Source organism: Salmo salar, chromosome 11 (assembly GCF_965601325.2).
Source record: "Salmo salar chromosome 11, fSalSal1, whole genome shotgun sequence".
Lineage (NCBI taxonomy): Eukaryota > Metazoa > Chordata > Actinopteri > Salmoniformes > Salmonidae > Salmo > Salmo salar.
The window spans coordinates 113,795,513-113,815,009 of record NC_138301.1 but is presented as its reverse complement, the minus strand read 5'-3'; the positions used below and the strand labels follow the sequence as shown (position 1 = coordinate 113,815,009).

General features: G+C 45.8%; 1 protein-coding gene across 2 annotated transcripts in view; it reads right to left on the bottom strand.

The window, feature by feature from the left end:
- The window catches only part of supt6h (SPT6 homolog, histone chaperone and transcription elongation factor), a 56,859-nt gene that overhangs the window by 4,716 nt on the left and 32,646 nt on the right, over window positions 1–19,497 (bottom strand). For both annotated transcript variants that reach the window (XM_082958294.1, XM_045690167.2), the window contains 13 exons: window positions 19,097–19,304; window positions 18,170–18,317; window positions 16,714–16,856; window positions 15,774–15,914; window positions 15,461–15,656; window positions 13,648–13,793; window positions 13,070–13,162; window positions 12,788–12,901; window positions 11,184–11,308; window positions 2,681–2,793; window positions 1,166–1,243; window positions 814–1,001; window positions 271–506 (listed from right to left, as the gene is read on the bottom strand). In XM_082958294.1, coding sequence (XP_082814420.1) covers window positions 271–506; window positions 814–1,001; window positions 1,166–1,243; window positions 2,681–2,793; window positions 11,184–11,308; window positions 12,788–12,901; window positions 13,070–13,162; window positions 13,648–13,793; window positions 15,461–15,656; window positions 15,774–15,914; window positions 16,714–16,856; window positions 18,170–18,317; window positions 19,097–19,304 — 1,929 coding nt within the window. The remainder of the gene's footprint in view (window positions 1–270; window positions 507–813; window positions 1,002–1,165; window positions 1,244–2,680; window positions 2,794–11,183; window positions 11,309–12,787; window positions 12,902–13,069; window positions 13,163–13,647; window positions 13,794–15,460; window positions 15,657–15,773; window positions 15,915–16,713; window positions 16,857–18,169; window positions 18,318–19,096; window positions 19,305–19,497) is intronic.

Genomic DNA, 19,497 nt, shown 5'->3' with positions numbered 1-19,497 from the left:
TCTTTCCATAGCCAACACCACCTCTGAAAGTCTGCAATCAAGTATTTAATCTCATAGTCACTATAAACATTCAGAACACAACTTCTTCATTCCAGATCGACCCGTAGCCCAGGATACATAGGCATTTCTTCAAGAATTATTCTGACATTCTATATACTCCTAACTACTCAAAAAACATTTTCCATCAACTGACTCATTACACACATTCAACTGAAACACACAATCTGTCTCTCTCTCTCTCTCTCTCTCTCTCTCTCTGTCTCAACTTACTTAGGCTGCTGCTGCGGAGTGCGTCCTCTGGAGGAGGAAGAGGGTGTGTTGGACGAGGGTCCCTGGTGACTGCTGTGGCCCTGGTGGCCGTGGCTGCTCTGTGTGTGTCCGTGGGAGGACTGGGGGGTGGAGGAGGGGTACTGCGGGGTACCCATGGTCTGCTGGCTGGGGGTGGTGTATGAGTAGTTGGGGGTCATCATGGGTGTCGCCATCGGCTGTTGGGGCGTCGCAAACACCTGGAGAGAGAGAAGGGGAAGGAGGGAGCGTGAGGGAAGGAGGGAGAGAGAGAGAAGTGGTTAAAACAAAGCACTATCTACTCATTGTGGCCAACAACAGCAGAGAAAGAGAACATTCTACACCTCATTATTCACTTCACATCTCTCCAATGTGACATAGACCAACGATGGATCTTTCTGCCACAACAAGCTTCCTTAGTATCACCTAGGTGGTTGCTACACACTGGCAGTGGATGAGGTTACATTCATCTGACCCCAATACAAAACCATTGGACCATCGGTAAAGCAATGCTAAAAATCCACTCACGTGATAGGCTGAGGAGCTGCCTCCCCCGCCTCCACTGCTGCCCCCGGTGTAACCATATTGGCTGGAGTTCCACTGGGCAGGCGTAGTGTTGGCGTTCTGGCCCTGCCCCTGCCCCGTCACCGCGGCGATGGCACTGAACATCTGAGAGGTCATGTTGCGTGGGAGAGCGCTGACCGCTCGCGTCAGGTCTGAGAGAAACGGAGAGAGAGAGACGGAGAGAGAGAAGAAAAGTTTAACACTAAAGTAGCATCAGACATCCACCAGAATTACTAAAGTGGATATTTGACTGGATAAAATGCCTATCAACTTTAGGATTGATCCATTTTGATGGGGATGAGTGTGAGAGACTGACCTGCGATGTTGATGTTAGCTGGTGTAGCGTTGACAGAGGCAGGTGTCCGTGTTCGACTGCTACTGCTGGGGGTGATGCCTGAGGGAGACAAGGAAACAGACATTGTAACCACAGGATAGGACAGGTGTCACCAACCGGTCGATCTTCAAGAAATTCCTAGTCGATCACCAAACATTTCTGTAGAAAATACAACGTTAAAGGCTGTGATAAAGGCTTGCGCTCCTTCTTTTAAATTCATGTTGAGCTGTTGGCGAGAGGTGCGCTTGATTTGAGAAGCCCTGCGCACCGGGTAAGCAAAGTTCCCATTTTGAACCATTTTAGTTGTCTGAAAAGTTAAACTGGGGACCGGGAGATCGGTGGCTAAATCGAGTGGGCCTACTGGGGTGGCCAATCTGATATATCAAATCACAGTGCCTACAGAGCTTCCACGACCCCAGGCCATAGCAAAGTTTGATACATAGCCTAACTGTATGTAATAACTTGTAAAACCATTACCACAGAGAGACTGTCAAAGAATACAGCAAAGAGCTGCTCTTTTTATGAGCGAGTTCATGTTTTCAATCAACACTATTACAAAACGGCTTCTCCATACTTCCACTGCTGCAATGAATGAGTAGCCAAGTGTATCGATAGCCAAGTGTATAGAAGCTCGTTATGGATATTTTAATATCGAGGAGTATTTCACTTCCTCTGGTCATTGGAACATGAATTTGTGCCTGACTAAGGCAGATGCGGTGCGATTCGAGCCTCGCCACCAGGTGGAAGACTGTGTTCCCCTTTCTGGTCAGTCTAACCAGAGGAAAGGAAGGAGAGAGCAGAGACCGTGAGAGGCAGACCCTCTGCTGCTCTCTCCCTCCACTGATAGTAATGCTGTGTTCAAAACAACTGGGAACTCAGAAATATCAGACTTCCGAGTCTTCAAGACAAATGGGAACTCTTTGGGGGGGGGGGGGGACCAGATCCGACCTGGAAAAATCGTTTTTGAACAGCCATCCAACTTTCTAGAGCTCTGACTTTCCAACCTGAAGATCACCGATGTCATGATTTGACCTTGTTTGTTCCCAGTTGTCTTGAAAGCACCATGACCATCAGATGCAGGTACCATCAGTTCAGTAAAATAAAAAAGACTATTATTTACACAGTGCCTCGCAAATGCTGCACCAACTGATCTATTTTGTTATCAAAGCTCGAGTTTTGATATATAATATGGTCTGAGAAGATCAATATTGTCAGGCCAGGCATATAGCCAATATGCTGTGATAATGAATTACGCTTATTGCTCAAACAGCATTCCTACAAAACTGTTCATGTTACATTAAGTTATTATATGAGCGGTCGATCTCGGCTTGCTTTTTGACTGCAAAAGTGATGTTGACTCAGAAAGGGTTGATGACCACTTGTGTAGGAGATAAAAACACCTTTACATCCAACCAATCTAATCAACATTGCACAGCAGTGGCACACGGGTCTAGAGAGATTGACAGGTGTTCTAGCCAATGGGCAGGCAGTATGTACCTGGTACCGGTTCCTGGAAGTGGTCTTTGAACCAGCGGAACAGCCCGTTAACGGTGGGGAACATCTGGGAGCGGTACCGGAAGCCGTCAGGAGAGATGGTCACATACTCAACACTGCAGACACAGAGGACAACATTTTCAAAACCAACCATAACTCTACTGCTCTGAGCTCTGTCATTATCACACATTCTAATTCCATTGTCAACACAATAACACTGAACAATCCTTCTAGGATTTGTATAGAAGTTATTGTTACTCATTGTGTATTTATTCATTGGTGTTATTATTTGTCTATTTTGCTCTGAATTGTTGGGAAATGCACTTTTAGTCTACACCTGTTGTTTACAAAGCATGTGACAAATAACATTTATTTTGAGTTAAGGCTGTGTGGAGAGACCCTAGTATTTCCATGGGAGAGATGAGGTCAGGGACAAGTTCCACACCATAGAATGAACGGAACCTCCAACCCTGGCAATTTGACTGGTAAACTCATGGGTACACTCACAAGGGCTGCATGGTATTGTGACGCATTCATTTCCATGGTAATGTAGAATATTCATTTAAATTATGCTAACTAATGTGGCTCATGCAATTGAATATATTTTTGTAAAGTCAGTTGAGTTGATTCAACAAATCAAAGCAGATTGACGGGTACACGTCCTGCTTTTACTTCCTGCTTTGCTCCTATAGGTACACTCAAAATGGCTGCCAGTCTACCCATTATGGCATCATTTACTTGAATAGAGACACCCTTTCTATTCATTCTATTTATATGGTCGTCAACCACTCACCAAGGTTAGGGGTTAGTTTACTGTATTCATGGTAACTCACCATGGTTAGGGGTTAGTTTGCTGTAGTCATGGTAACTCACCAAGGTTAGGGGTTAGTTTGCTGTAGTCATGGTAACTCACCATGGTTAGGGGTTAGTTTACTGTATTCATGGTAACTCACCATGGTTAGGGGTTAGTTTGCTGTAGTCATGGTAACTCACCAAGGTTAGGGGTTAGTTTGCTGTAGTCATGGTAACTCACCGTGGTTAGGGGTTAGTTTACTGTATTCATGGTAACTCACCATGGTTAGGGGTTAGTTTACTGTATTCATGGTAACTCACCATGGTTAGGGGTTAGTTTGCTGTAGTCATGGTAACTCACCAAGGTTAGGGGTTAGTTTGCTGTAGTCATGGTAACTCACCATGGTTAGGGGTTAGTTTACTGTATTCATGGTAACTCACCATGGTTAGGGGTTAGTTTGCTGTAGTCATGGTAACTCACCAAGGTTAGGGGTTAGTTTGCTGTAGTCATGGTAACTCACCGTGGTTAGGGGTTAGTTTACTGTATTCATGGTAACTCACCATGGTTAGGGGTTAGTTTGCTATAGTCATGGTAACTCACCATGGTTAGGGGTTAGTTTGCTGTAGTCATGGTAACTCACCGTGGTTAAGGGTTAGTTTGCTGTAGTCATGGTAACTCACCGTGGTTAGGGGTTAGTTTGCTGTAGTCATGGTAACTCACCAAGGTTAGGGGTTAGTTTACTGTATTCATGGTAACTCACCATGGTTAGGGGTTAGTTTGCTGTAGTCATGGTAACTCACCATGGTTAGGGGTTAGTTTGCTGTATTCATGGTAACTCACCATGGTTAGGGGTTAGTTTGCTGTAGTCATGGTAACTCACCATGGTTAGGGGTTAGTTTGCTGTATTCATGGTAACTCACCGTGGTTAGGGGTTAATTTGCTGTAGTCATGGTAACTCACCGTGGTTAGGGGTTAGTTAGGTGTAGTCATGGTAACTCACCATGGTTAGGGGTTAGTTTGCTGTAGTCATGGTAACTCACCATGGTTAAGGGTTAGTTTACTGTAGTCATGGTAACTCACCGTGGTTAGGGGTTAGTTTGCTGTATTCATGGTAACTCACCGTGGTTAGGGGTTAATTTGCTGTAGTCATGGTAACTCACCATGGTTAGGGGATAGTTTGCTGTAGTCATGGTAACTCACCGTGGTTAGGGGTTAGTTTGCTGTAGTCATGGTAACTCACCGTGGTTAGGGGTTAGTTTGCTGTAGTCATGGTAACTCACCATGGTTAGGGGTTAGTTTGCTGTAGTCATGGTAACTCACCATGGTTAGGGGTTAGTTAGCTGTAGTCATGGTAACTCACCGTGGTTAGGGGTTAGTTAGGTGTAGTCATGGTAACTCACCGTGGTTAGGGGTTAGTTTGCTGTAGTCATGGTAACTCACCGTGGTTAGGGGTTAGTTTGCTGTAGTAATGGTAACTCACCGTGGTTAAGGGTTAGTTTGCTGTAGTCATGGTAACTCACCGTGGTTAGGGGTTAGTTTGCTGTAGTCATGGTAACTCACCATGGTTAGTTTGCTGTAGTCATGGTAACTCACCATGGTTAAGGGTTAGTTTGCTGTAGTCATGGTAACTCACCGTGGTTAGGGGTTAATTTGCTGTAGTCATGGTAACTCACCATGGTTAGGGGTTAATTTGCTGTAGTCATGGTAACTCACCATGTTTAGGGGTTAGTTTGCTGTAGTCATGGTAACTCACCATGGTTAGGGGTTAGTTTGCTGTAGTCATGGTAACTCACCGTGGTTAGTTTGCTATAGTCATGGTAACTCACCGTGGTTAGGGGTTAGTTTGCTGTAGTCATGGTAACTCACCATGGTTAGGGGTTAGTTTGCTGTAGTCATGGTAACTCACCATGGTTAGGGGTTAGTTTGCTGTAGTCATGGTAACTCACCATGGTTAGGGGTTAGTTTGCTGTAGTCATGGTAACTCACCGTGGTTAGTTTGCTATAGTCATGGTAACTCACCGTGGTTAGGGGTTAGTTTGCTGTAGTCATGGTAACTCACCATGGTTAGGGGTTAGTTTGCTGTAGTCATGGTAACTCACCATGGTTAGGGGTTAGTTTGCTGTAGTCATGGTAACTCACCGTGGTTAGGGGTTAGTTAGCTGTAGTCATGGTAACTCACCGTGGTTAGGGGTTAGTTTGCTGTAGTCATGGTAACTCACCGTGGTTAGGGGTTAGTTTGCTGTAGTCATGGTAACTCACCATGGTTAGGGGTTAGTTTGCTGTAGTCATGGTAACTCACCATGGTTAGGGGTTAGTTTGCTGTAGTCATGGTAACTCACCATGGTTAGGGGTTAGTTTGCTGTAGTCATGGTAACTCACCATGGTTAGGGGTTAGTTTGCTGTAGTCATGGTAACTCACCATGGTTAGTGGTTAGTTTGCTGTAGTCATGGTAACTCACCATAGTTAGGGGTTAGTTAGCTGTAGTCATGGTAACTCACCGTGGTTAGGGGTTAGTTAGGTGTAGTCATGGTAACTCACCGTGGTTAGGGGTTAGTTAGGTGTAGTCATGGTAACTCACCATGGTTAGTTTGCTATAGTCATGGTAACTCACCGTGGTTAGGGGTTAGTTTGCTGTAGTCATGGTAACTCACCATGGTTAGGGGTTAGTTTGCTGTAGTCATGGTAACTCACCATGGTTAGGGGTTAGTTTGCTGTAGTCATGGTAACTCACCATGGTTAGGGGTTAGTTTGCTGTAGTCATGGTAACTCACCGTGGTTAGGGGTTAGTTAGCTGTAGTCATGGTAACTCACCGTGGTTAGGGGTTAGTTTGCTGTAGTCATGGTAACTCACCGTGGTTAGGGGTTAGTTTGCTGTAGTCATGGTAACTCACCGTGGTTAGGGGTTAGTTTGCTGTAGTCATGGTAACTCACCGTGGTTAGGGGTTAGTTTGCTGTAGTCATGGTAACTCACCATGGTTAGGGGTTAGTTAGCTGTAGTCATGGTAACTCACCGTGGTTAGTTTGCTATAGTCATGGTAACTCACCGTGGTTAGGGGTTAGTTTGCTGTAGTCATGGTAACTCACCGTGGTTAGGGGTTAGTTTGCTGTAGTCATGGTAACTCACCGTGGTTAGGGGTTAGTTTGCTGTAGTCATGGTAACTCACCGTGGTTAGGGGTTAGTTAGCTGTAGTCATGGTAACTCACCGTGGTTAGGGGTTAGTTTGCTGTAGTCATGGTAACTCACCGTGGTTAGGGGTTAGTTTGCTGTAGTCATGGTAACTCACCATGGTTAGGGGTTAGTTTGCTGTAGTCATGGTAACTCACCATGGTTAGGGGTTAGTTTGCTGTAGTCATGGTAACTCACCATGGTTAGGGGTTAGTTTGCTGTAGTCATGGTAACTCACCATGGTTAGGGGTTAGTTTGCTGTAGTCATGGTAACTCACCATGGTTAGTGGTTAGTTTGCTGTAGTCATGGTAACTCACCATAGTTAGGGGTTAGTTAGCTGTAGTCATGGTAACTCACCGTGGTTAGGGGTTAGTTAGGTGTAGTCATGGTAACTCACCGTGGTTAGGGGTTAGTTAGGTGTAGTCATGGTAACTCACCATGGTTAGTTTGCTATAGTCATGGTAACTCACCGTGGTTAGGGGTTAGTTTGCTGTAGTCATGGTAACTCACCATGGTTAGGGGTTAGTTTGCTGTAGTCATGGTAACTCACCATGGTTAGGGGTTAGTTTGCTGTAGTCATGGTAACTCACCATGGTTAGGGGTTAGTTTGCTGTAGTCATGGTAACTCACCATGGTTAGGGGTTAGTTTGCTGTATTCATGGTAACTCACCATGGTTAGGGGTTAGTTTGCTGTAGTCATGGTAACTCACCATGGTTAGGGGTTAGTTTGCTGTATTCATGGTAACTCACCGTGGTTAGGGGTTAATTTGCTGTAGTCATGGTAACTCATCGTGGTTAGGGGTTAGTTAGGTGTAGTCATGGTAACTCACCATGGTTAGGGGTTAGTTTGCTGTAGTCATGGTAACTCACCGTGGTTAGGGGTTAGTTTGCTGTATTCATGGTAACTCACCGTGGTTAGGGGTTAATTTGCTGTAGTCATGGTAAATCACCATGGTTAGGGGTTAGTTTGCTGTAGTCATGGTAACTCACCGTGGTTAGGGGTTAGTTTGCTGTAGTCATGGTAACTCACCGTGGTTAGGGGTTAGTTTGCTGTAGTCATGGTAACTCACCATGGTTAGGGGTTAGTTTGCTGTAGTCATGGTAACTCACCATGGTTAGGGGTTAGTTAGCTGTAGTCATGGTAACTCACCGTGGTTAGGGGTTAGCTAGGTGTAGTCATGGTAACTCACCATAGTTAGGGGTTAGTTAGCTGTAGTCATGGTAACTCACCGTGGTTAGGGGTTAGTTAGGTGTAGTCATGGTAACTCACCATAGTTAGGGGTTAGTTTAGTGTAGTCATGGTAACTCACCATGGTTAGGGGTTAGTTTGCTGTAGTCATGGTAACTCACCATGGTTAGGGGTTAGTTTGCTGTAGTCATTGTAACTCACCATGGTTAGGGGTTAGTTTGCTGTATTCATGGTAACTCACCGTGGTTAGGGGTTAGTTAGGTGTAGTCATGGTAACTCACCGTGGTTAGGGGTTAGTTAGGTGTAGTCATGGTAACTCACCGTGGTTAGGGGTTAGTTTGCTGTAGTCATGGTAACTCACCGTGGTTAAGGGTTAGTTTGCTGTAGTAATGGTAACTCACCGTGGTTAAGGGTTAGTTTGCTGTAGTCATGGTAACTCACCGTGGTTAGGGGTTAGTTTGCTGTAGTCATGGTAACTCACCATGGTTAGTGGTTAGTTTGCTGTAGTCATGGTAACTCACCATGGTTAAGGGTTAGTTTGCTGTAGTCATGGTAACTCACCGTGGTTAGGGGTTAATTTGCTGTAGTCATGGTAACTCACCATGGTTAGGGGTTAATTTGCTGTAGTCATGGTAACTCACCATGGTTAGGGGTTAGTTTGCTGTAGTCATGGTAACTCACCGTGGTTAGTTTGCTATAGTCATGGTAACTCACCGTGGTTAGGGGTTAGTTTGCTGTAGTCATGGTAACTCACCATGGTTAGGGGTTAGTTTGCTGTAGTCATGGTAACTCACCATGGTTAGGGGTTAGTTTGCTGTAGTCATGGTAACTCACCATGGTTAGGGGTTAGTTAGCTGTAGTCATGGTAACTCACCGTGGTTAGGGGTTAGTTAGCTGTAGTCATGGTAACTCACCGTGGTTAGGGGTTAGTTTGCTGTAGTCATGGTAACTCACCGTGGTTAGGGGTTAGTTTGCTGTAGTCATGGTAACTCACCGTGGTTAGGGGTTAGTTTGCTGTAGTCATGGTAACTCACCATGGTTAGGGGTTAGTTTGCTGTAGTCATGGTAACTCACCATGGTTAGGGGTTAGTTTGCTGTAGTCATGGTAACTCACCATGGTTAGGGGTTAGTTTGCTGTAGTCATGGTAACTCACCATGGTTAGTGGTTAGTTTGCTGTAGTCATGGTAACTCACCATAGTTAGGGGTTAGTTAGCTGTAGTCATGGTAACTCACCGTGGTTAGGGGTTAGTTAGGTGTAGTCATGGTAACTCACCATAGTTAGGGGTTAGTTTGCTGTAGTCATGGTAACTCACCATGGTTAGGGGTTAGTTTGCTGTAGTCATGGTAACTCACCATGGTTAGGGGTTAGTTTGCTGTAGTCATGGTAACTCACCATGGTTAGGGGTTAGTTTGCTGTAGTCATGGTAACTCACCGTGGTTAAGGGTTAGTTTGCTGTAGTCATGGTAACTCACCGTGGTTAGGGGTTAGTTTGCTGTAGTCATGGTAACTCACCATGGTTAGGGGTTAGTTTGCTGTAGTCATGGTAACTCACCATGGTTAGGGGTTAGTTTGCTGTAGTCATGGTAACTCACCGTGGTTAAGGGTTAGTTTGCTGTAGTCATGGTAACTCACCGTGGTTAGGGGTTAGTTTGCTGTAGTCATGGTAACTCACCGTGGTTAGGGGTTAATTTGCTGTAGTCATGGTAACTCACCATGGTTAGGGGTTAGTTTGCTGTAGTCATGGTAACTCACCGTGGTTAGGGGTTAGTTTGCTGTAGTCATGGTAACTCACCGTGGTTAGGGGTTAGTTTGCTGTAGTCATGGTAACTCACCATGGTTAGGGGTTAGTTTGCTGTAGTCATGGTAACTCACCATGGTTAGGGGTTAGTTTGCTGTAGTCATGGTAACTCACCATGGTTAGGGGTTAGTTTGCTGTAGTCATGGTAACTCACCATGGTTAGTGGTTAGTTTGCTGTAGTCATGGTAACTCACCATAGTTAGGGGTTAGTTAGCTGTAGTCATGGTAACTCACCGTGGTTAGGGGTTAGTTAGGTGTAGTCATGGTAACTCACCATAGTTAGGGGTTAGTTTGCTGTAGTCATGGTAACTCACCATGGTTAGGGGTTAGTTTGCTGTAGTCATGGTAACTCACCATGGTTAGGGGTTAGTTAGCTGTAGTCATGGTAACTCACCATGGTTAGGGGTTAGTTTGCTGTAGTCATGGTAACTCACCATGGTTAGGGGTTAGTTTGCTGTAGTCATGGTAACTCACCGTGGTTAAGGGTTAGTTTGCTGTAGTCATGGTAACTCACCGTGGTTAGGGGTTAGTTTGCTGTAGTCATGGTAACTCACCGTGGTTAGGGGTTAATTTGCTGTAGTCATGGTAACTCACCATGGTTAGGGGTTAGTTTGCTGTAGTCATGGTAACTCACCGTGGTTAGGGGTTAGTTTGCTGTAGTCATGGTAACTCACCGTGGTTAGGGGTTAGTTTGCTGTAGTCATGGTAACTCACCGTGGTTAGGGGTTAGTTTGCTATAGTCATGGTAACTCACCATGGTTAGGGGTTAGTTTGCTGTAGTCATGGTAACTCACCATGGTTAGGGGTTAGTTTGCTGTAGTCATGGTAACTCACCATGGTTAGGGGTTAGTTTGCTGTAGTCATGGTAACTCACCGTGGTTAGGGGTTAGTTTGCTGTAGTCATGGTAACTCACCGTGGTTAGGGGTTAGTTTGCTATAGTCATGGTAACTCACCATGGTTAGGGGGGTTAGTTTGCTGTAGTCATGGTAACTCACCATGGTTAGGGGTTAGTTTGCTGTAGTCATGGTAACTCACCATGGTTAGGGGTTAGTTTGCTGTAGTCATGGTAACTCACCATGGTTAGTGGTTAGTTTGCTGTAGTCATGGTAACTCACCATAGTTAGGGGTTAGTTAGCTGTAGTCATGGTAACTCACCGTGGTTAGGGGTTAGTTAGGTGTAGTCATGGTAACTCACCATAGTTAGGGGTTAGTTTGCTGTAGTCATGGTAACTCACCATGGTTAGGGGTTAGTTTGCTGTAGTCATGGTAACTCACCATGGTTAGGGGTTAGTTAGCTGTAGTCATGGTAACTCACCGTGGTTAGGGGTTAGTTAGGTGTAGTCATGGTAACTCACCGTGGTTAGGGGTTAGTTTGCTGTAGTCATGGTAACTCACCATGGTTAGGGGTTAGTTTGCTATAGTCATGGTAACTCACCATGGTTAGGGGTTAGTTTGCTGTAGTCATGGTAACTCACCGTGGTTAGGGGTTAGTTTGCTGTAGTCATGGTAACTCACCGTGGTTAGGGGTTAGTTAGGTGTAGTCATGGTAACTCACCGTGGTTTGCCACGAGGCTGATATCCCAGTATGAACTTCCCTGGCAGGTCTTTACAGGCTGAGACAAAGTAGGGGATGAACGTAGGCTTCTCCTTCTTAGACCTGATCAACAACTCCTCCATTTTCTACCAGACAGACAGGGAGAGACAGGGTGATGAGGGGATGAATAGAAAGGAGATATGTAGCTCTATAAATAAAGAGAATAATAGAGAAACTAATGTCACTGGAGAGATCAAACATGTTTTCTAAACAGGAAGGAGGTTATTTTCTTTGTAAAAACAAATATTCTGTAGGAGACTTGAGGTGAATCAAAATAAACACTTCTGTAATAGTGTCACATTCTGTGGTTAAGACAATATCCCCCCGTACTTTCCTATCCCCTCCGTTATTCTCCCCCCAGTACCTTCCTATCCCCTCCGTTATTCTCCCCCAGTACCTTCCTATCCCCTCCGTTATTCTCCCCCCAGTACCTTCCTGTCCCCTCCGTTATTCTCCCCCGTACTTTCCTATCCCCTCCGTTATTCTCCCCCCCAGTACCTTCCTATCCCCTCCGTTATTCTCCCCCCGTACCTTCCTATCCCCTCCGTTATTATCCCCCAGTACCTTCCTATCCCCTCCGTTATTCTCCCCCCCAGTACCTTCCTATCCCCTCCGTTATTCTCCCCCGTACCTTCCTGTCCCCTCCATTATTCTCCCCCAGTACTTTCCTATCCCCTCCGTTATTCTCCCCCCAGTACCTTCCTATCCCCTCCGTTATTCTCCCCCCAGTACCTTCCTATCCCCTCCGTTATTCTCCCCCCAGTACTCTCCTATCCCCTCCGTTATTCTCCCCCCGTACCTTCCTATCCCCTCCGTTATTATCCTCCCGTACCTTCCGATCCCCTCCGTTATTCTCCCCCGTACCTTCCTATCCCCTCCGTTATTCTCCCCCCAGTACCTTCCTATCCCCTCCGTTATTCTCCCCCCGTACTTTCCTATCCCCTCCGTACTTTCTTATCCCCTCCGTTATTCTCCCCTCCGTACCTTCCTATCCCCTCCGTTATTCTCCCCCCGTACTTTCCTATCCCCTCCGTTATTCTCCCCCCCGTACCTTCCTATCCCCTCCGTTATTCTCCCCCCAGTACCTTCCTATCCCCTCCGTTATTCTCCCCCCAGTACCTTCCTATCCCCTCCGTTATTCTCACCCCAGTACCTTCCTATCCCCTCCGTTATTCTCCCCCCGTACTTTCCTATCCCCTCCGTACTTTCTTATCCCCTCGGTACCTTCCTATCCCCTCCGTTATTCTCCCCCCAGTACTTTCCTATCCCCTCAGTTATTCTCCCCCGTACCTTCCTATCCCCTCCGTACTTTCTTATCCCCGCCGTTATTCTCCCCCGTACTTTCCTATCCCCTCCGTTATTCTCCTGTCCCCTCCGTTATTCTCCTGTCCCCTCCGTTATTCTCCTGTCCCCTCTGTTATTCTCCTGTCCCCTCCGTTATTTCCCCCCGTATTTTCCTGTCCCCCCCATTATTCCCCCACCCCCCGTACCTTCCTGTCCCCTCCATTATTCCCCCACCCCCCGTACCTTCCTGTCCCCTCCATTATTCCCCCACCCCCCCGTACCTTCCTGTCCCCTCCGTTACAGTCCTGGAAGTACTTGTGTCCCAGCAGGTCACGAGCGAACGCTGCCATTGGCTGAATATAACGAGCTGTGATCTCATCAAGATCCTCAAACTCCTAGAGAGAGAAAAGGGAGAGATGAGGGACAGAGAGAGAAAGGGAGAGATGAGGGACAGAGAGAGAGGGACAGAGAGAGACAGAGAGAGAGAGGAGGAGGGGGAGAGAGATTAGTTTGAGTTGTGGAACAGGCATGTGGACAACCCATCTCTCACACATGGTCCTCACCTCAGTGTTGATCCAGAGTGTGTGTCCCAGGCTGAAGGCATTCTCCTTGCCCTCCTCTCTCACATCAACGTGCTGGTAGATGCCGTCAGCTACCTACACATAACACATCTGATTAGCATCTAACAACAAATTCATCATCCTGTCAGTCAACACACCCACCCACACCACGACATTAACGGTTCCTTGAATGAGGGAATTATTTTATAAAGACGAACAGTATTTGGTTGTAATTGAAATGTTGCAGGTTGGCCAACCTCCCTCCAGGAGATTCCAGGAGAGCTACTGGGCTTGCAGGCTTTTGGTCCAGCCCTGCTCGGACACACAACATTGTAAAAAAAATCTGCTGTTCCAACAGGACCTTGATAAGCTGACTGGTGTTTGAGCAGGGTTAGATCAAAAGCCTGCACAGCCAGTAGCTCTCCAGATGGAGGGTTGACCTGTGTTTTATACAGTAGCCTATCAGGGCACTATTTTACTGTGGGGGGTTATGCACCCATCTACGCCCCTTCCCCTCTCCAGACGCCCCTTCCACGTGACGTCTCCCTGACCCATCACCCCCCCCCTCTATCCCGCCATACCTTCCAGGTGACAGTGAGGTGGTTCTCTCCCTTGCTGCTTGGCCTGATAACAACATCTCCCTGGTCCATGGACTCCATCATCTTCTCAGCCTGCTTGAAGTTGATGTTGTGGAAGGATGGGTGTGCGATCACACGTTTTATATAGGCTGGAGAGAGAAGAGAGGGGGCAAGGGGTGAATGGAGGGAGGAAATAAAGGGAGGATGGGAAAGAAAGAGAGAGGAGAGGAAGAGGGAGGAGAGGAAAGTGAGAAACAGAAGAATAACGTTAAGAAAGAACATTGAATTCTTGTTTTGTTCACAAAGTTTAAATATAAACATGTTTCAGCCCTGACCCTGACCCAGTATAGTAACTGGTTCTCTATATAATACTGTTTACTGGCTGTTTACTAACTGGTTCTCTGTATAATACTGTTTAATGGCTGTATACTAACTAGTTCTCTGTATAATACTGTTTACTGGCTGTATAACTAACTGGTTCTGTATATAATACTGTTTACTGGCTGTTTACTAACTGGTTCTCTGTATAATACTGTTTACTGGCTGTATACTAACTGGTTCTGTATATAATAATGTTTACTGACTGTTTACTAACTGGTTATCTGTATAATACTGTTTACTGGCTGTATAACTAACTGGTTCTCTGTATAATACTGTTTACTGACTGGTTCTCTGTATAATACTGTTTACTGGCTGTTTACTAACTGGTTCTCTGTATAATACTGTTTACTGGCTGTATAACTAACTGGTTCTCTATATAATACTGTTTACATGACTGGTTCTCTGTATAATACTGTTTACTGGCTGTTTACTAACTGGTTCTCTGTATAATACTGTTTACTGGCTGTATACTAACTGGTTCTCTGTATACTACTGTTTACTGGCTGTTTACTAACTGGTTCTCTGTATAATACTGTTTACTGGCTGTATACTAACTGGTTCTCTATATAATACTGTTTACTGGCTGTATACTAACTGGTTCTCTGTATAATACTGTTTACTGGCTGTATAACTAACTGGTTCTCTGTATAATACTGTTTACTGGCTGTTTACTAACTGGTTCTCTGTATAATACTGTTTACTGGCTGTATACTAACTGGTTCTGTATATAATACTGTTTACTGACTGGTTCTCTGTATAATACTGTTTACTGGCTGTATACTAACTGGTTCTGTATATAATACTGTTTACTGACTGTTTACTAACTGGTTCTCTGTATAATACTGTTTACTGGCTGTATACTAACTGGTTCTCTGTATAATACTGTTTACTGGCTGTTTACTAACTGGTTCTCTATATAATACTGTTTACTGACTGGTTCTCTGTATAATACTGTTTACTGGCTGTTTACTAACTGGTTCTCTATATAATACTGTTTACTGACTGGTTCTCTATATAATACTGTTTACTGGCTGTATAACTAACTGGTTCTCTGTATAATACAGTTTACTGGCTGTATAACTAACTGGTTCTCTATATAATACTGTTTACTGGCTGTTTACTAACTGGTTCTCTATATAATACTGTTTACTAACTGGTTCTCTGTATAATACTGTTTACTGGCTGTTTACTAACTGGTTCTCTGTATAATACTGTTTACTGGCTGTATAACTAACTGGTTCTCTGTATAATACCGTTTACAGGCTGTTTACTAACTAGTTCTCTATATAATACTGTTTACTGGCTGTTTACTAACTAGTTCTCTATATAATACTGTTTACTGGCTGTTTACTAACTGGTTCTCTGTATAATAATGTTTACTGGCTGTTTACTAACTAGTTCTATGTATAATACTGTTTACTGGCTGTATACTAACTAGTTCTCTGCTGTTTCTTCTTGCGTTCCTCCTCTGTCTTGGTGTCCTCTGTCTCCGTGTCAAAGTCGTAGTAACTGTCTTTAGGGAGCTTCCACTCGTTGTTCTTATCCATGAGGTCAGACGTACGACACGTCAGGTCCACGTTGAACTTCTCAATGTCAATCTTCATGATGCGACAGTGTACCGTCATACCCACCTGGGAGAGGAGGAGGAGTTACTGAAATAGCTGAAACAACTTCAGTCACCAACAGATGGAGTCCTGAAGAGAGACAGAGAGCAGTGAGACAGTGTGTATGGCATGACTGTGTCTCACCTTCACCCTCTCCTCAGGGTGTTTGACCACCTTGTCACTGAGGAACTTGGTGGGGATGAAGCCCTGGACACCGTTGTCCATCCGAGCCCTCACACCTATAGCCTGGCCAGGACACGAACCACTGTCAAAATGGTTCCACACCTAGCAGAGAGAGAGACAGGGGGAGGGAGAGAGGGAGAGAGGGGGGAAAGAGAGGAAGAGGGGAGGAGAGGAAGAGAGAGGGGGAAGAGAGAGGGGGGAAAGAGAGAGGGGGAAAAGAGTGGAGGAGAGAGAGAGGAAGAGAGAGGGGGGGAAAGAGAGAGGGGGAAGAGAGGAAGAGAGAGGGGGGAAAGAGAGAGGGAGAGAGGGGGGAAAGAGAGAGGGAGAGAGGGGGGAAAGAGAGAGGGAGAGAGGGGGGAAAGAGAGGGGAGGAGAGGAAGAGAGAGAGGGGAGGAGAGGAAGAGAGAGAGGGGAGGAGAGGAAGAGAGAGGGGGGGAAGAGAGGAAGAGAGAGGGGGGGAAGAGAGAGGGAGAGAGGGGGGAAAGAGAGGGGAGGAGAGGAAGAGAGAGGGGGAGAGAGGAAGAGAGAGGAAGAGAGAGAGGAAGAGAGAGGAAGAGAGAGAGGGGGAGAGAGGAAGAGAGAGAGGGGGAGAGAGGAAGAGAGAGAGGGGGAGAGAGGAAGAGAGAGAGGGGGAGAGAGGAAAAGAGAGAGGGGGAGAGAGGAAGAGAGAGAGGGGGAGAGAGGAAGAGAGAGAGGGGGAGAGAGGAAGAGAGAGAGGGGGAGAGAGGAAGAGAGAGAGGGGGAGGAGAGAAAGAGAGAGAGGAAGAGAAAGTTGGAGGAGAATGTAAAGGTAGGCAGAAAGCAAGAGCAAATAAATCATTTAGAAAGAAATAATCCATCATGTGTCTCTGATGTGTCCTAATATCTCCACGTCAGAGTCCTGGGGAACATGACTTCTCACCTCGCTGAGTTCAGGGAAGTTGTCCTGTTGACAGAAGGGGCACTGCCACAGCCCTGTAGCGTCGTTCCTAATGGCCTGGTCATAACTCTCCCCCTGGGGGCGCCGGTGAGCTATACCAGTCACAACACTGGTGATCAGCTTACCTGGAGACAGAGACGGAGCAACTGTAGAATCTGACGGAATCTGAGAGTGTGTGTGTGAAGGCAATGTGAGTGAATTAGGGTGGTGGGTTACTTATCTAGAAGGTAAAGGTGTGTTACCTATCTAGAAGGTAAAGGTGTGTTACCTATCTAGAAGGTAAAGGTGTGTTACCTATCTAGAAGGTAAAGGTGTGTTACCTATCTAGAAGGTAAAGGTGTGTTACCTATCTAGAAGGTAAAGGTGTGTTACCTATCTAGAAGGTAAAGGTGTGTTACCTATCTAGAAGGTAAAGGTGTGTTACCTATCTAGAAGGTAAAGGTGTGTTACCTATCTAGAAGGTAAAGGTGTGTTACCTATCTAGAAGGTAAAGGTGTGTTACCTATCTAGAAGGTAAAGGTGTGTTACCTATCTAGAAGGTAAAGGTGTGTTACCTATCTAGAAGGTAAAGGTGTGTTACCTATCTAGAAGGTAAAGGTGTGTTACCTATCTAGAAGGTAAAGGTGTGTTACCTATCTAGAAGGTAAAGGTGTGTTACCTATCTAGAAGGTAAAGGTGTGTTACCCATCTAGAAGGTAAAGGTGTGTTACCCATCTAGAAGGTAAAGGTGTGTTACCTATCTAGAAGGTAAAGGTGTGTTACCTATCTAGAAGGTAAAGGTGTGTTACCTATCTAGAAGGTAAAGGTGTGTTACCTATCTAGAAGGTAAAGGTGTGTTACCTATCTAGAAGGTAAAGGTGTGTTACCCATCTAGAAGGTAAAGGTGTGTTACCTATCTAGAAGGTAAAGGTGTGTTACCTATCTAGAAGGTAAAGGTGTGTTACCCATCTAGAAGGTAAAGGTGTGTTACCCATCTAGAAGGTAAAGGTGTGTTACCTATCTAGAAGGTAAAGGTGTGTTACCTATCTAGAAGGTAAAGGTGTGTTACCTATCTAGAAGGTAAAGGTGTGTTACCTATCTAGAAGGTAAAGGTGTGTTACCTATCTAGAAGGTAAAGGTGTGTTACCTATCTAGAAGGTAAAGGTGTGTTACCTATCTAGAAGGTAAAGGTGTGTTACCTATCTAGAAGGTAAAGGTGTGTTACCTATCTAGAAGGTAAAGGTGTGTTACCCATCTAGAAGGTAAAGGTGTGTTACCCATCTAGAAGGTAAAGGTGTGTTACCTATCTAGAAGGTAAAGGTGTGTTACCTATCTAGAAGGTAAAGGTGTGTTACCCATCTAGAAGGTAAAGGTGTGTTACCTATCTAGAAGGTAAAGGTGTGTTACCTATCTAGAAGGTAAAGGTGTGTTACCTATCTAGAAGGTAAAGGTGTGTTACCTATATAGAAGGTCTCTGGTGTCTCCTTGGTGAGCAGGTTAAACACCTCCTCTGTGTTAGGAGCTCTGTAGGGAACTCTCAAGTCCTTATACCTGCAGCTCAACTCAGCACGGATATCATACAGGGTGATGCCTTTGTTACCATAACCCTACAACCACAGGAAAAACACAGGTTAGTGTGTAAAAATGCTATGCCTTTGTTACCATAACCCTACAACCCTGTTCCTGGAAAGCTAAAGTTAAAACCTACAGGAGGGTAGATCTCCAGGAACAGGGTTGGAGTTAAAACCTACAGGAGGATATCTCTCCAGGAACAGGGCTGGAGTTCAAACCTACAGGAGGGTCTCTCTCCAGGAACAGGGCTGGAGTTAAAACCTACAGGAGGGTCTCTCTCCAGGAACAGGGCTGGAGTTCAAACCTACAGGAGGGTCTCTCTCCAGGAACAGGGCTGGAGTTAAAACCTACAGGACGGTATCTCTCCAGGAACAGGGCTGGAGTTAAAACCTACAGGACGGTATCTCTCCAGGAACAGGGCTGGAGTTAAAACCTACAGGAGGGTCTCTCTCCAGGAACAGGGCTGGAGTTAAAACCTACAGGAGGATATCTCTCCAGGAACAGGGCTGGAGAGCCCTGATCCAGACGTTGGTAAGTAACAATGAGCTTTAACAGGAATGTAACTCCAGTCCTCAGGGGCCGGAGTGAGGTCACACTGTTTCTCCATCCCTAGCGAACACAGCTGATTAAACTAAACAGAAGTTCACGATTAGTTGATTATTGGAGTCCGGTGTGTTAGCTGGTTCTGGGGCTAAAGTTGTGCCACCAATCAGGCCCCTGAGGAGTTGGCCATCCCTGACCTATAACACCTACGACTATACAACTGTGTACTACACACAACCACACACAAACAACCCCTTGTCTCTTCCTGTACCTGTCTCTCCAGCTCCTCAGCAAAGGCATCCAGGTCCAGGTCTTTGAGGCGCTCCGGGTTTTCCAGGATTTCCTCCAGCGCTCCGGCCGGGTTGGCGTCCTCCGCTGACTCGTCGTATTCCAGAGCGTCCACCGCCATCTTTCTGGCCCACTCATATGTCTCCGGGTGCACCCGGGACCCATCCAGAACCTCGATGTATGAGTCAGTACTGGAGAGATGAGGGGGAGAGAGAGAGGGAGAGAAATGAGGGGGAGAGAGAGAGAGAAATGAGGGGGGAGAGAGAGAGAGAAATGAGGGGGGAGAGAGAGAGAGAAATGAGGGGGGAGAGAGAGAGAAATGAGGGGGGAGAGAGAGAGAAATGAGGGGGGAGAGAGAGAGAGAAATGAGGGGGGAGAGAGAGA